At 40.0% G+C, this 12154-nt stretch overlaps 1 protein-coding gene across 4 annotated transcripts in view; it reads left to right on the top strand.

Annotated features, from left to right (window-relative positions):
- The first annotated feature begins 1544 nt into the window (after positions 1–1544).
- The window catches only part of SPIDR (scaffold protein involved in DNA repair), a 566075-nt gene continuing 555465 nt past the window's right edge, over positions 1545–12154 (top strand). For 3 of the 4 annotated variants that reach the window (XM_019716801.3, XM_088799435.1, XM_019716799.3), the window contains exon 1: positions 1545–1698. In XM_019716801.3, coding sequence (XP_019572360.3) covers positions 1666–1698 — 33 coding nt within the window. In that variant the 5' untranslated portion in view covers positions 1545–1665. The remainder of the gene's footprint in view (positions 1699–12154) is intronic. The other variant, XM_074319015.2, reaches the window with a different exon arrangement.

Genomic DNA, 12154 nt, shown 5'->3' with positions numbered 1-12154 from the left:
GTCACTGGCCCACGTGGGAATTGAACCGGCGACCTCAGGTGTTAGGAGCACAGAGCTCCAACCACCTGAGCCACTGGGCTGGCCCGAATATTACAATTTTAATAAAGTTTTCCTTCCTTAAAATGTGTATAAAGTTGTTTTGTGTACCCTCTGTATTTAATGAAGACATGTAGGCTATGATTGTCTCTCATTTGCTTGCTTTTTCTTTAAAAAAAAAAAAATTCGGCGTTGACTGCCATGTGATGTTATGGTCTTGCCCCACCTCAATTGTCCAACATTTAGCAAGACAAATGATGACATTACGACTTCCTAGGAATGAGCCTTCTTAGCACTGTGGGACCACACTATCCAATGAAAAGTTTGGTCATCAATGCATCTTTTGGATTGATTTATGACCAAAATGGGAAACTGTGGATGGAAAAGTGACGGCATGTTAAAACTGAAAATAACCACATAGGACTGCGTGAACATAAACATTCCTAATTAAGGTGAGTCATGATGGGAAATCATATCTTTAGCCTGTATTCCTTGACAAAAGTCAATCTTTACCTTAAGTGAGTCTATTGTCTTTCTGAATCTAAGATAACATACCTTTGAAATGTCAGAGTAATCTCCCTTTCCAGACCCCCTAAGGGCATACTCACCACACAGAACCCCTCACTGTTATTGTGTTCCCCAAATACCATCTCTATGCGCTGTAAATATTATTAACTATCAGGTACTCATCAATGTAAAATAAGTATGTTTCTTTCCGTTTTACTTTTTATTCAATAAGAGATCCCCCCCCCACTTTGCTTTCTCCCACCTCTTAACCTACCACATGGATTTCATGCAACCCTCTTTACGTGTCCTTTGATTCAAATGTATAAAATAGGCTACGAAACTGCCGTTCTCTGGAGCATTTTCTTAATCCATTGAGCTTTTGCCTCCAGGTAATTGTCAGTTTCAGTCATAAAAATTCTCTACTAGTTTGGACTTTCCTTACATAGACACCGGCCATGCTGCTGATGGTTTGGACTTCATGTCCCAAGATCGGCCTGCTTTTTGGTTACCATTTTTGACTCAATGAAATCTTTCTTAAACACTTTCAGCAGGGGAAATTCACTTTTTAAACACATTCCTTAAGTATTGTTTGTTGAATTCATAACCTACTTCGGGTTTTCATTTTATTTTTATTTAAGGTCAGTTGATGCCTGACAAAACAGGCCACATTCGAGCTTTATTTGAAAAACAACACTTGGAGGCTGACCTTCCGCCTGAGGCACCATTCCAGAAATTCCCCGACCAGGAGCCAGAAGTCCAACAGTGCGGCCTTCTCAGAGAGCGCTCTGCAGGATCCCGAGCCCCAGCGAAGAAGCTGGACGAGCAGTGCTGCACCCCTACCAACTCAAAGCGGTGATGAGCAACCTACCCACTAGTCTCTCAACCCAGCAAAGCAGCGCATTTGTGCGCGGCGAGCGCGGAGTGCAGAGAAGCCCTGCCCCACGCCCGAGCGCCATCCAATCGCAGCGCGCGCTAGGACGCGCAGTGGCTAGGGGGCGGTGCGTTCGGAGAAGCACCGCCCTTCGCCCGAGTGCCCCCGGTGTTCGGTCGCGCTCAGCTTCCCGCGCCTTGAGAAGGCAAGCTGCTGAAGAGGCTTCGTTGTGGCGGGAGGTGCTTCTGGATATGTCCCACGACGGTAACTCTCGCGGACAGAAGGTATGCTGTGGGCTGGGAGTGGACGCCGCGCTGTCTACTACGGTCGTTCGGGAGCTCCGCGGGGTAGCTCGTCCGGCTCGGTCTTTTACCGCGTCCGCCTGGCCCCCAGGGCGCTGGGCGCGCGTGGCTGGCCCTGGGCTGGCAGGAGCGAGAGGTGGGCGCTATGCTGGCAGGGATCCCTGGCGAGTCTGCGGCCGGTTCCGTCTGTGAGTGGACAGAGCCCGCGTCGCGGAGTGAGGCTCCTGAGGTTGGTCCCTGCCCAGGTGTGCTGACCGAGCTCTCCGCCGGCCGTCGGGAGCCTGTAGGGTCGCAGGGTCGATGCGGAGATCTGGAAGGAAAGCTCTCTGGAGGTGCGGAGGGAACACCCACTTCCGTGGGAAAGGCGTGGGGTCGCAGCCATACGGGTGACGGAAGTGAGCGACTGGAATTGAATCTGGAACAAGCATGTGAGATATATTTGCACTTGCTGGTGTTGGGCACTTCATTTGTCTGTTTTTGACTCTTGTCGTATAATACACCGAGACGTCGGTGGATACTGGAATGGCACTACTGCTGTTTTTCCCTCCAGATACCTGTTGTCACACTTTCCTTTCTACCCTAAACTTTTTCTGAATCTTTCTCTTCCTGCTTCAGTAGGAGAGGAATCTGAATCTAACTGCTGCCAGTCTGTTACACCAATATTTGCCACAGTGTCTGGGTACGGAGTACTTTTGTAGGAAATATTGCGTGAGTGTTATTTAAAATATTGAACCTGGTGCTTTTTTGTTCCGTAAATTGTTTTTCCTGGCATGTGACCTTTACCTTTCTAAAGCTATTTCTAAGTTTCTTGCTTACAAATATACATGTCTCATCATACTAAAAGTTTAAAGAAGCAAAAACAGTGCTTACTTTCTTGTCATTCCTTCCTTTTACTAAGAAGCGTTCTGAAAAAATAGTCCACATCTACTGATTCAACTTCCTTATCACCACTGTTTCCTTGCTTCGGAAATATTTACTGTCAGACACACTGTCAGTTTTGTAACTGATTTAAGAGAATAAAAGGAATCTATGTCAAATATACTTATTTACTGTAAGACACATCCTGATTTCAGAAATATTAAAATGTGGAAGAAGTCAAGGAAATACATGATATTAAATCCAATATAAGTTATTTACCGGATCACTGTAGCATTTGACACATTTACCACCTGCTTTTACTTATTTATTTTTTTGGAGCATCCCTGAATGTTACTGTACTGATTCTCTGTCTTGCAACTGGTCATTTACTTCTTTCTCTTTTAAAAAATTGTTTTAAAAATATATATATTTTTAAACTTTTATTTATATTAAGTGTGTTTTTCCAGGACTCATCAGCTCTAAGTCAAGTAGTTGTTTCAATCTAGTTGTGGAAGGCACAGCTCACAGTGGTCCATGTGGGGATGGAACCAGCAATCTCATTGTTAAGAGCACCTTGCTCTAATCAACTGAGCTAAGGGGCCGCCCCCTCATTTACTTCTCTCTACTGTCTTCCTAACATGTTCTAATTTTTGACCTTGCGCATTTTCTTTTGTTACAAGTTTGTTCTGGGCAATCTTGTACATTGATGTTAGCTGTCACTGTTATATAGATGACTTTCAGATCTGTATTTGACCTTTCCCGAGAGATCAGTTTAAATTCAGTGTATCATGAAGTTATCATTCTTAGCCTTAGTCCACTAGGTCCTAACAGTTCCTACTGTGTCTTGTTGGTCTCTGCCTATTGATAGTGATACTCTTGGCTGGGACTGCCTAAGGCACTTCCCTACCCCCATATTACTTGTAGCAGGCTCCCACAGACATTTTCCTCCCCTGGAACCAATGTTGTGGCTGGACTAGACCTTGTGATTCTTATGATTGCAGGATGCACTTTAGCAAAAACCATCAAGGAACTTTGAGGAACAAGATTTGTTACTCACTGGTCCTGGAGGGTACATTGCACACCCAAGGTCCACACAGTGAAGTCAAAGTGGGGGATGGGGGAGAAAAAGAGGTACGGGAGAAGGGCAGTCAGACCTGGGATCTGCCTTTATTACGGTTGGAGGGTGGTGTGTCTAGGGTTTCCTGGGTTCACTCTTCATTGACTAATTTAAAGCCTAAGAGTGGGAATTTGGGCACCAGAAGGGATAAGTGGGTTCACTTAAATGGTCAGTTATCTAGGTTACCCAGGGCTTTCTGAAAGAGGGGCCTTCATGTGTAGGAGTGGCCTAATTCCTTATCTTGTTTTGCTAGTAGCTGTGTCATGTAACTGGCCATATGTTTATTCAAGAGGATGTCTTCTGAAATGGATGCCTTGGCAATCAAAAACTTAATGTCAGGTACTTAAACCACAATCAAAAAGCTTAATGCTAGGTACTTACTCTAGATCCTGACTTAGATCTTAGTGTTTTTGACTTGATACTCACTTCTGCCCTCTTCATTCTATCAGTTTTAAAGACGTTATCAATTTTTCTTGTCAGTAGTTGTATTAGTTGTCTATTGCTTTGTAACTGATTGTCTCAAAACTGAAGCAGCAGCTTAAAGCAAATGTTATTTCTCATCAATTTCTGAGGGTCAAGAATCTGGGAATGGCTCAACTGGGTAGTTCTACTTCTGAGTCTCCCACAAGTTTCAATCAAATTAAGGGTCACTGAGGCTACAATACATCATCTATATATTGCATTATGTGTTCACCACTCAGAGTCAGTTCTCCTTGCATCACCATATATTTAACCCCCTTTACAGTCTTGTACCATCCTGCCCCCCCCTTACCCTCTGGTAACCACTAAACTGTTGTCTGTGTCTATGAGTTTTTGTTTCTTTGTTTGTCTTGTTCCTTTGTCGCGTTCAGTTTTATATACCACATATGAGTGAAGTCATATGGGTTCTCGACTTTTTCTGTTTTATTTATTTCACTTAGTTTAATAATCTCAAGATCCATCCATGTTGTCACAGATGGCAGTATTTCATCTTATCTTATGACAGAGTAGTATTACATCGTGTATATAAACCACGTCTTTATCCAATCGTCTATCAAAGGACAGTTTGGTTTCCATGTCTTGGCCACTGTAAATAATGCTGCAGTGAACATTGGAGTACATATATCTTTATGGTAAATGTTTTTAGATTTTTTTTGGGTAGATACCCAAGAGATGGATAGCTGGGTCATATGGTGATTCTATGTATTCTTAATTTTTTGAGAACCTCACACTGTTTTTCATAGGGGCTGTACCAATCTACATTCCCACCAACAGTGTATGAGAATTCATTTTTCTCCACAGCCTCTCCAACACTTGTTACTATTTGTCTTGTTGACAATAGCCATTCTAACAGGTGTGAGGTGATATCTCATTGTGGTTTTGATTTGCATTTCCTTAATAGCTAGTGAAGTTGAACGTTTTTTAATATATCAGTTGGCCGTTTGTATGTCTTGTTGGGAGAAGTTTCTGTCCATGTCTTCTGCCCAGTTTTTAATTGGGTCGTTTGTCTTTTTGTTGTTGAGTTGTATGAGTTCCTTATATATTTTGGACATTAGCCCTTTATCGGAGGCGTTGTTTGCAAATATCTTCTCCCATTCGGTTGGTTGCCTCTTTGTTTTGTTGATGGTTTCTTTTGCTGTGCAGAAGCTTTTTGGTTTGATATATCCCATTAATTTATTTTAGCTTTTACTTCCCTTGACTTTAAGGTCAAATTTATAAAATCCTCTTTGAACCCATGGTCCATAAGGTTAGTATGTACGCTTTCTTCTATGCAGTTTATTGTTTCACGTCTTCTGTTTAGGTCTTTCATCCATTTTGAGTTAATTTTGGTATATGGTGATAGATACCAATCTACAGTTTCATTCTTTTGCACGTGGTTTTCCTGTTTTCCCAGCACCATTTATTGAAGAGGCTGTCTTTTCTCCATTGTATGTTTTTGGCTCCTTTTAGAAAATTATCTGTCTGTATTTATGTGAGTTTATTTCTGCGTTTTCAATTCTATTCCATTGGTCTGTGAGTCTTTTTTCTGCCAGTATCATGGTGTTTTGATTATTGTTGCTCTGTAGTACAAGCTAAAGTCAGGGAGTGTGATACCTCCAGCCTTCTTTTTTTTTTAGGAGTGCTTTGGCTATTCAGGGTCTTTTGTGATTCCCTACAAATCTGATGATTATTTTGTTCTATTTCTTTAAAAAATGCCATAAGGATTTTGATGGGGATTGCATTCAATCTGTATATTGCTTTGGGTAATATGGCCATTTTAACTATGTTGATTCTTCCAATACGGGAACACAGAATGTCTTTCCATTTCTTTTTCTGTTCTTCAATTTCTTTTAAAAATGTCATATAGTTTTCAGTGTATAGGTCCTTCACATCCTTTGTTAAGTTTATTCCTAGATATTTTATTCTTTTTGTTGCAATTGCAAAAGGAATTGTTTTTCCATTTCTTTTTTTGAAATTTTATTGTTAATATATAGGAATGCAAAGGATTTTTCTATATTAATTTTGTAGCCGGCAACTTTACTGTCTTTGCGTATTGTTTCTGATGGCCTTTTGGTGGTGCATTTAGGATTTTCTGTGTAAAGAATCATGTCATGTGCAAAAAGTGACAATTTAACTTTTTCATTCGCAATTCAGATGCCTTTTATTTCTTTCTGTTGCCTGATTACTCTGGCTAGGACTCCCAGTTCTATGTTGAATAACCTTGGTGATAGGGGACAGCCCTGTCTTGTTCCTGAACATAGAGCAAAGGGCTTCAGTTTTTCACCGTTAATTATGATATTAGCTGATGGTTTGTCATGTATGACCTTTATCATGTTAAGGTATTTTCCTTCTATACCCATTTTATTAAGTGTTTTAATCATAAATGGATGTTGTGTCTTGTTAAATGCTTTTTCTGCATCTATTGATATAATCGTATGATTTTTGTCTTTTGTTTATGTGGTGTGGTGTATCACATTGATTGATTTGCATATGTTGAACCATCCTTGTGCCCCTGGGATGAACGCTACTTGATTGTGAAGTACAATCTTTTGAATGCATTGTTGTATTTGATTTGCTAGAATTTTGTTTAGGATTTTTGCATCTGTATTCGTCAGAGAGATTAGTCAGTAATTTTCTATTGATTGTGTTATCCTTACCAGGTTTTGGTATCAGGGTAATGTTGACCTCATAAAATGAGTTAGGAAGTACAAAATTCTGACAATTAAGTTCGCAAGCTTGGTGCAGCAATGTTGCTAACCTTTTTTGACATCAGAGGGATTATTTATTATGAATTTGTACCAATTGGATAAACAGTTAACTAAGTTTACTATTTGAAAGTACTGAAAGGCTGCGTGAAAGAGAAAAAGTTAGACGATCTGAACTTTTCTCCAACAATTCATGGCTCTTGCATCACGGCAATACACCAGCTCACTCGGAACTGTCTATGAGGGGGTTTTTAGCTAGTAAACAAATAACTGTATTGGAAGACCCTCCCTACTCATCTGATCTGGCGCCCAATGACTTCTTTCTTTACTCGAAGATAAAGGAAATATTGAAAGAAAGCCATTTTGATGACATTCAGGACATAAAGGGTAATACGACGACAGCTCTGATGGCCATTCCAGAAAAGGAGTTCCAAAATTGCTTTGAAGGATGGATTAGGTGCTGGAGTTGGTGTATAGCTTCCCAAGGGGAGTACTTCAAAGGTGACCATAGTGATATCCAGCAATGAGATATGTAGCACTTTCTCTAGGATGAGTTCGCAAGCTTATTTGTCAGACATCGTTCATATTACCTGTTCTTCAATTTTATGGAAGAGTTTGAAGAGGACAGTTGTTAGATCCTCTTTGAATGTTTGGTAGAATTCACTAGTGAAGCCATCTGGTCCTTGACTTTTCCTTTTGGGAAGGCTTTGGATGACTGATTCAATTTCTTTACTTTTGGTTGTTCTATTTAGATTTTCCAGTTCTTCGTGATTCAGTCTAGGAAGGCTATATGTTTCTAAGAACTTGTCCATTTCTTCTGGGTTATTGAATTTGGTGGCATGTAGTCCTTCATAGTATTCTTGGATTATCCTTTGTATTTCTGTGGATATCCATGGTGACTTCTGTTTTATTTCTGATTTGTTTATTTGTCTTTTTTTCTCTTTTTATCTTAGTCTAGCCACGGGTTTGTCAATTTTATTAATCTTTTTAAAGAACCAGCTCTTTGTTGCATTATTTTTTTCTGCTGTCTTTTTGTTGTATATTTCATTTGCTCTGATTTTTATTATTTTCTTCCTTCTGCTGATTTTGGGTTTCATTTCTTCTTTTTCTAATTTTTTTAAGGTATAACGTGAGGTTGTTTATCTGGGATTTTTCTTCTTTCTTTCTTTTCTTTTCTTTTTTTTTTTTTTCCATTGGGGAATATTGGGGAACAGTGTGTTTTTCCAGGACCCATCACCTCCAAGTCAAGTTGTTGTTTTCAGTTTAGTTGTGGAGTCATTTTCAATCTAGTTGTGGTGGTTGCAGCTCAGCTCCAAGTCCAGTTGTTGTTGTCAATCTAGTTGTGGAGGGCCCACCGGCAGCTCAGCTCCAAGTCAAGCCGTTGTTTTTCCCTCTAGTTGTAGAGGGCGCAGCTCACTGTCCCGTGTGGGAATCGAACCGACGGCCTGGGTGTTATGAGTACTGCACTCTAACCAACTAAGCCAACTGGCTGCCCCTTTTCTCCTTTCTTGAGATAGGCCTGTAATCATATAAATTTCTCTCTAATTACTGCTTTCACTGCATCCCAATAATTTTGTTAGGATGTATTTTCATTCTGATTTGACGTATGTTTTGATCTCTCCTCTGATTTCTTCTTTGACCCAGTCATTCTTTAAAAGTATGTTGTGGGGTAGTCGGTTGGCTCAGTTGGCTAGAGTGCAGTGCTCATAACACCCAGGTCGCTGGTTCAATTCCCACATGGGCCAGTGAGCTGTGCCCTCCACAACTAGATTGAAAAACAAAATGACGACTTGACTTGGAGCTGAGCTACGCCCTCCAAACTAGATTGAAAACAACAACTTGACTGGAGCTGATGGGCCCTGGAAAAACACACTGTTCCCCAATATTCCCCAATAAAAAAACTAAAAAAAAGTATGTTGTGAAATCTCCACATATTTGTTTGTTTTTCTGCTTTGTTTTTGCAGTAGTTATCCAATTTCAAAGCCTTGTGATCAGAGAGTATGCTTGGTATGGTTTAAATCTTCTTAAATTTGCTGAGGCTAGTTTTATGTTTCAATTTATGGTCTATCCTTAATGTTGAATGGAGAATGTTCCATGTACACTAGGAAAGAATGTATAGTCTGATGTTCAAGGATGAAGTGCTCTATAAATGTCAGTTATATCTATTTGGTCTAATGTGTCATTGTAGGGAAGATGTTGAAGAAAATTTGCCTTCATTGGTTGATGTGAGCTTTTGTCTATTAGCTTTTATCTAATGTGAGGTGATTTGATGTGAGGTGATTTCTGTGTTGTAATCAGGGGTTGAGTAAATTCCCCCTTTGGTCTCATTCTCCTGAGCAGGGGAGATATGAGATGATGTTTGTTCTGTCTGTGTTGTGAGGTGATGGTTAGCTGTGAGGTGATGGTTAGCTTAGGGTTAAAAGAATTCTTAATTAGGAGTTGAGAGAATTCCCTCTTTGTTCTGTCTGTTTCACCCACATCAGCAGATGAAGTGAAAAAGTAGCTAAGTTATATCAAGATGACGTGACAGGCACGTTGCCAGGCTTTGGAAGACCTTGGGCTGATTGACGGTCCCAAGCAAGAACAGTAGATGTTGTTTGTCCAGAAGAACTAGCCCTTCACCTGGATACGTAATATATTTTCTTTTGTTATCATTGACTGCTGGACCCTTCCGGAATTGGCTATTCCTGGAGAAGGAGTTAGGAACAAAGAGCCTGGCTCTAAGGTGTGTGTGTGTGTGTTTGTGTGTGTGTGTGTGTGTGTGTGTGTGTGTGTGTGTGTATATATATATATATATATATATATATATATATATATATATAAAAAATCTTTTTTTTTTTTTAAAGATTTTATTGGGGGAAGGGAAACAGGACTTTATTGGGGAACAGTGTGTATTTCTTAGTTGTGGAGGGCGCAGCTCAGCTCCAGGTCCAGTTGCCATTGTTAGTTGCAGGGGCACAGCCCACCATCCCTTGTGGGACTTGAACCAGCAACCTTGTGGTTGAGAGGACGAGCTCCAACCGACTGAGCCATCTGGGAGCTCAGCGGCAGCTCAGCTCAAGGTGCCATGTTCAATCTTAGTTGCAGGGGGTGCTGCCCACTATCCCTTGCGGTAGTCGAGGAATCGAACTGGCAATCTTGTGGTTGAGAGCCCACTGGCCCATGTGGGAAATCGAACTGGCAGCCTTTGGCGTTAGGAGCACGGAGCTCCAACCACCTGAGCCACCGGGCCGGCCCTCTAAGGTATATTTTTGAGAAAGATATATATAAAACCAACTTCAGGTGAGTAAGAAGAGATTTTTACAACAGGGGAGAGAGATTCTTTGGTTCATCATCATTCTGACATTCTTGGGAACTTGAAAACGACATTGGGAGATGCTCCAGTTTTCTAACCACGGACCTTGTGAGCTCCTGGCCGCGGCTTCCCGCGCTGGAGGCCGGAAGTCCTGTGAGGTTTGGCTGGTTCCCGACCTTTTCCAGAGTTATTTCCCATGGTTTGGTGAGCTTCTTTGGCATAACATTGTTATTAATGTGTGTATAATTTCATCTTAAGTACATTTTACTTTTTGTTATTACACATTCATGTGATTATGTTCTTTGAGCGCCTTAATTGCCTTTGACTTTTACTTTTGTATACTGCTAACTAGATTGAGTAAAGATTGCTAAATAAATTCATTTAGATATTGCTAAATATATAATCAGTTAGCTCCTCTCTAGTGTGCTCCTCCTCCTTCTCTTACCTGCTCGTCATTACCGTTGTTTAGGGCTGAGATTTCCTATATCTTTTCTGTTTGAATAATCTGTCCATAGCTGACAATGATGTATTTAGGTCCCCTACTATAATTATGTTATGGTCAATTTTTCCTTTTAGTTCTGTTAGTAGTTGCTTTGTATATTTCAGTGCTCCCTGATTGGGGGCATATATATTGATAAGTGTTATGTCTTCTTGTAGTAATGTCCTCCTTATCATTATGAAATTTCCATCTTTGTCTCTTGTTACCTTTTTATCCTGAGGTCTGTTTTATCTTATGTAAGTGTAGCTACTCCTGCTTTTCTCTGAATACTATTTGCTTGGAGTATCAATTTCCACTCTTTCACTTTGGGTCTATATTTGTCTTTGTAGCTGAGTTGTGACTCTTGGAGGCAGCATATGATTGAATTTTGTTTTTTGATCCTATCTGCTCCCTGTGCCTTTTTATTCGTGAGTTCAGTTCAATTTTTTAGGGTGATTATTGATATATGAGGATTTCCTATAGCTCTATCTTTTATTTTCTGGTGACTCAGCGTCTCCATTATTTCTTTGCCTTTTTTGTGCTGTTTGTTATTTCAGTGTGGTGGTATTCTACGATTTTTTCACTGTTTCTTTTTTTTTTTTATGTTGTATGTCACAGTTCTGGATTTTTTTGAGTTGTTACCATTAATTTTATTTAGAAGAAAGTTTCATATATTCAGTGTTTCTTTTTCTTGAGCATGCTTCTTGTCTCCATTACCCTTTGCAGGTTCAGGCCTTTGCTTGCTCCCCTTTTATGTTTTTGTTTTTACAAGTTATCTCTGCTTATCCTGTGAGTTGCAGTAGCAAGTTGTCTTTTTCTTTTTCATTTTTTAAAAAAGTTTTTTTCTTTACTCTTTATGTTATGTTTAAGTGTGTAGTTCCTTATTTTGTGTATGTAGGGGTTGCCATTTCCTGCTTTTGTCTGTCTGTTGGTAATAGGGCTCATGGTTTTGTATTCTTTTGATATTTTGTTTCAGGTTGAATAGCCTCCTTCAGCATTTCTTGTAGTGCAGGTCGTGTGTTAGAAAATTCCTCAATTTCTGCATGTCTGGAAAAGTCTTTATTCCTCCTTAATATCGAACAGATATCTTTGCTGGATATATTATTCTTGGCTCATAATTTCTCTTTCAATAGTTTGAATGTTTGATTCCACTCCCTCGTGTCTTGTAGAGTTTCTGCTGAAAAATCGGATTATAATCTAATGTAGGTTACTGTCTTCTTTTTTGGCTGCCTTGAGAATTCTTTCTTTGTCATTAAGTCTTGACAGCTTCAATGTATTGCGCCTTAGAGAAGGCCTGTTGGGATTGAGGTAATTAGGTGTTCTATTTGCTTCTTGGATTCGAGGATCTAGTTCTTTCCACAAGTTTGGGAGGTTCTCGTCGACTATTTGTTTGAATATACTCTGTTCCCTTCTCCTTTTCGTCTTCTGGTATGCGCATTATTCTTATGTTGCTCTTTCTGATGGAGTCTGAAAGTTCATGTACAATTCTTTCATTTCTTTTAACTCTTAAGTCTCTGTCTTCTTCC

Source organism: Rhinolophus sinicus, chromosome 7 (genome assembly GCF_057876585.1).
Source record: "Rhinolophus sinicus isolate RSI-liver-muscle chromosome 7, RSI-T2T, whole genome shotgun sequence".
Lineage (NCBI taxonomy): Eukaryota > Metazoa > Chordata > Mammalia > Chiroptera > Rhinolophidae > Rhinolophus > Rhinolophus sinicus.
The sequence above is the reverse complement of the archived record's forward strand: the minus strand, read 5'-3'. Positions and strand labels throughout refer to the sequence as shown.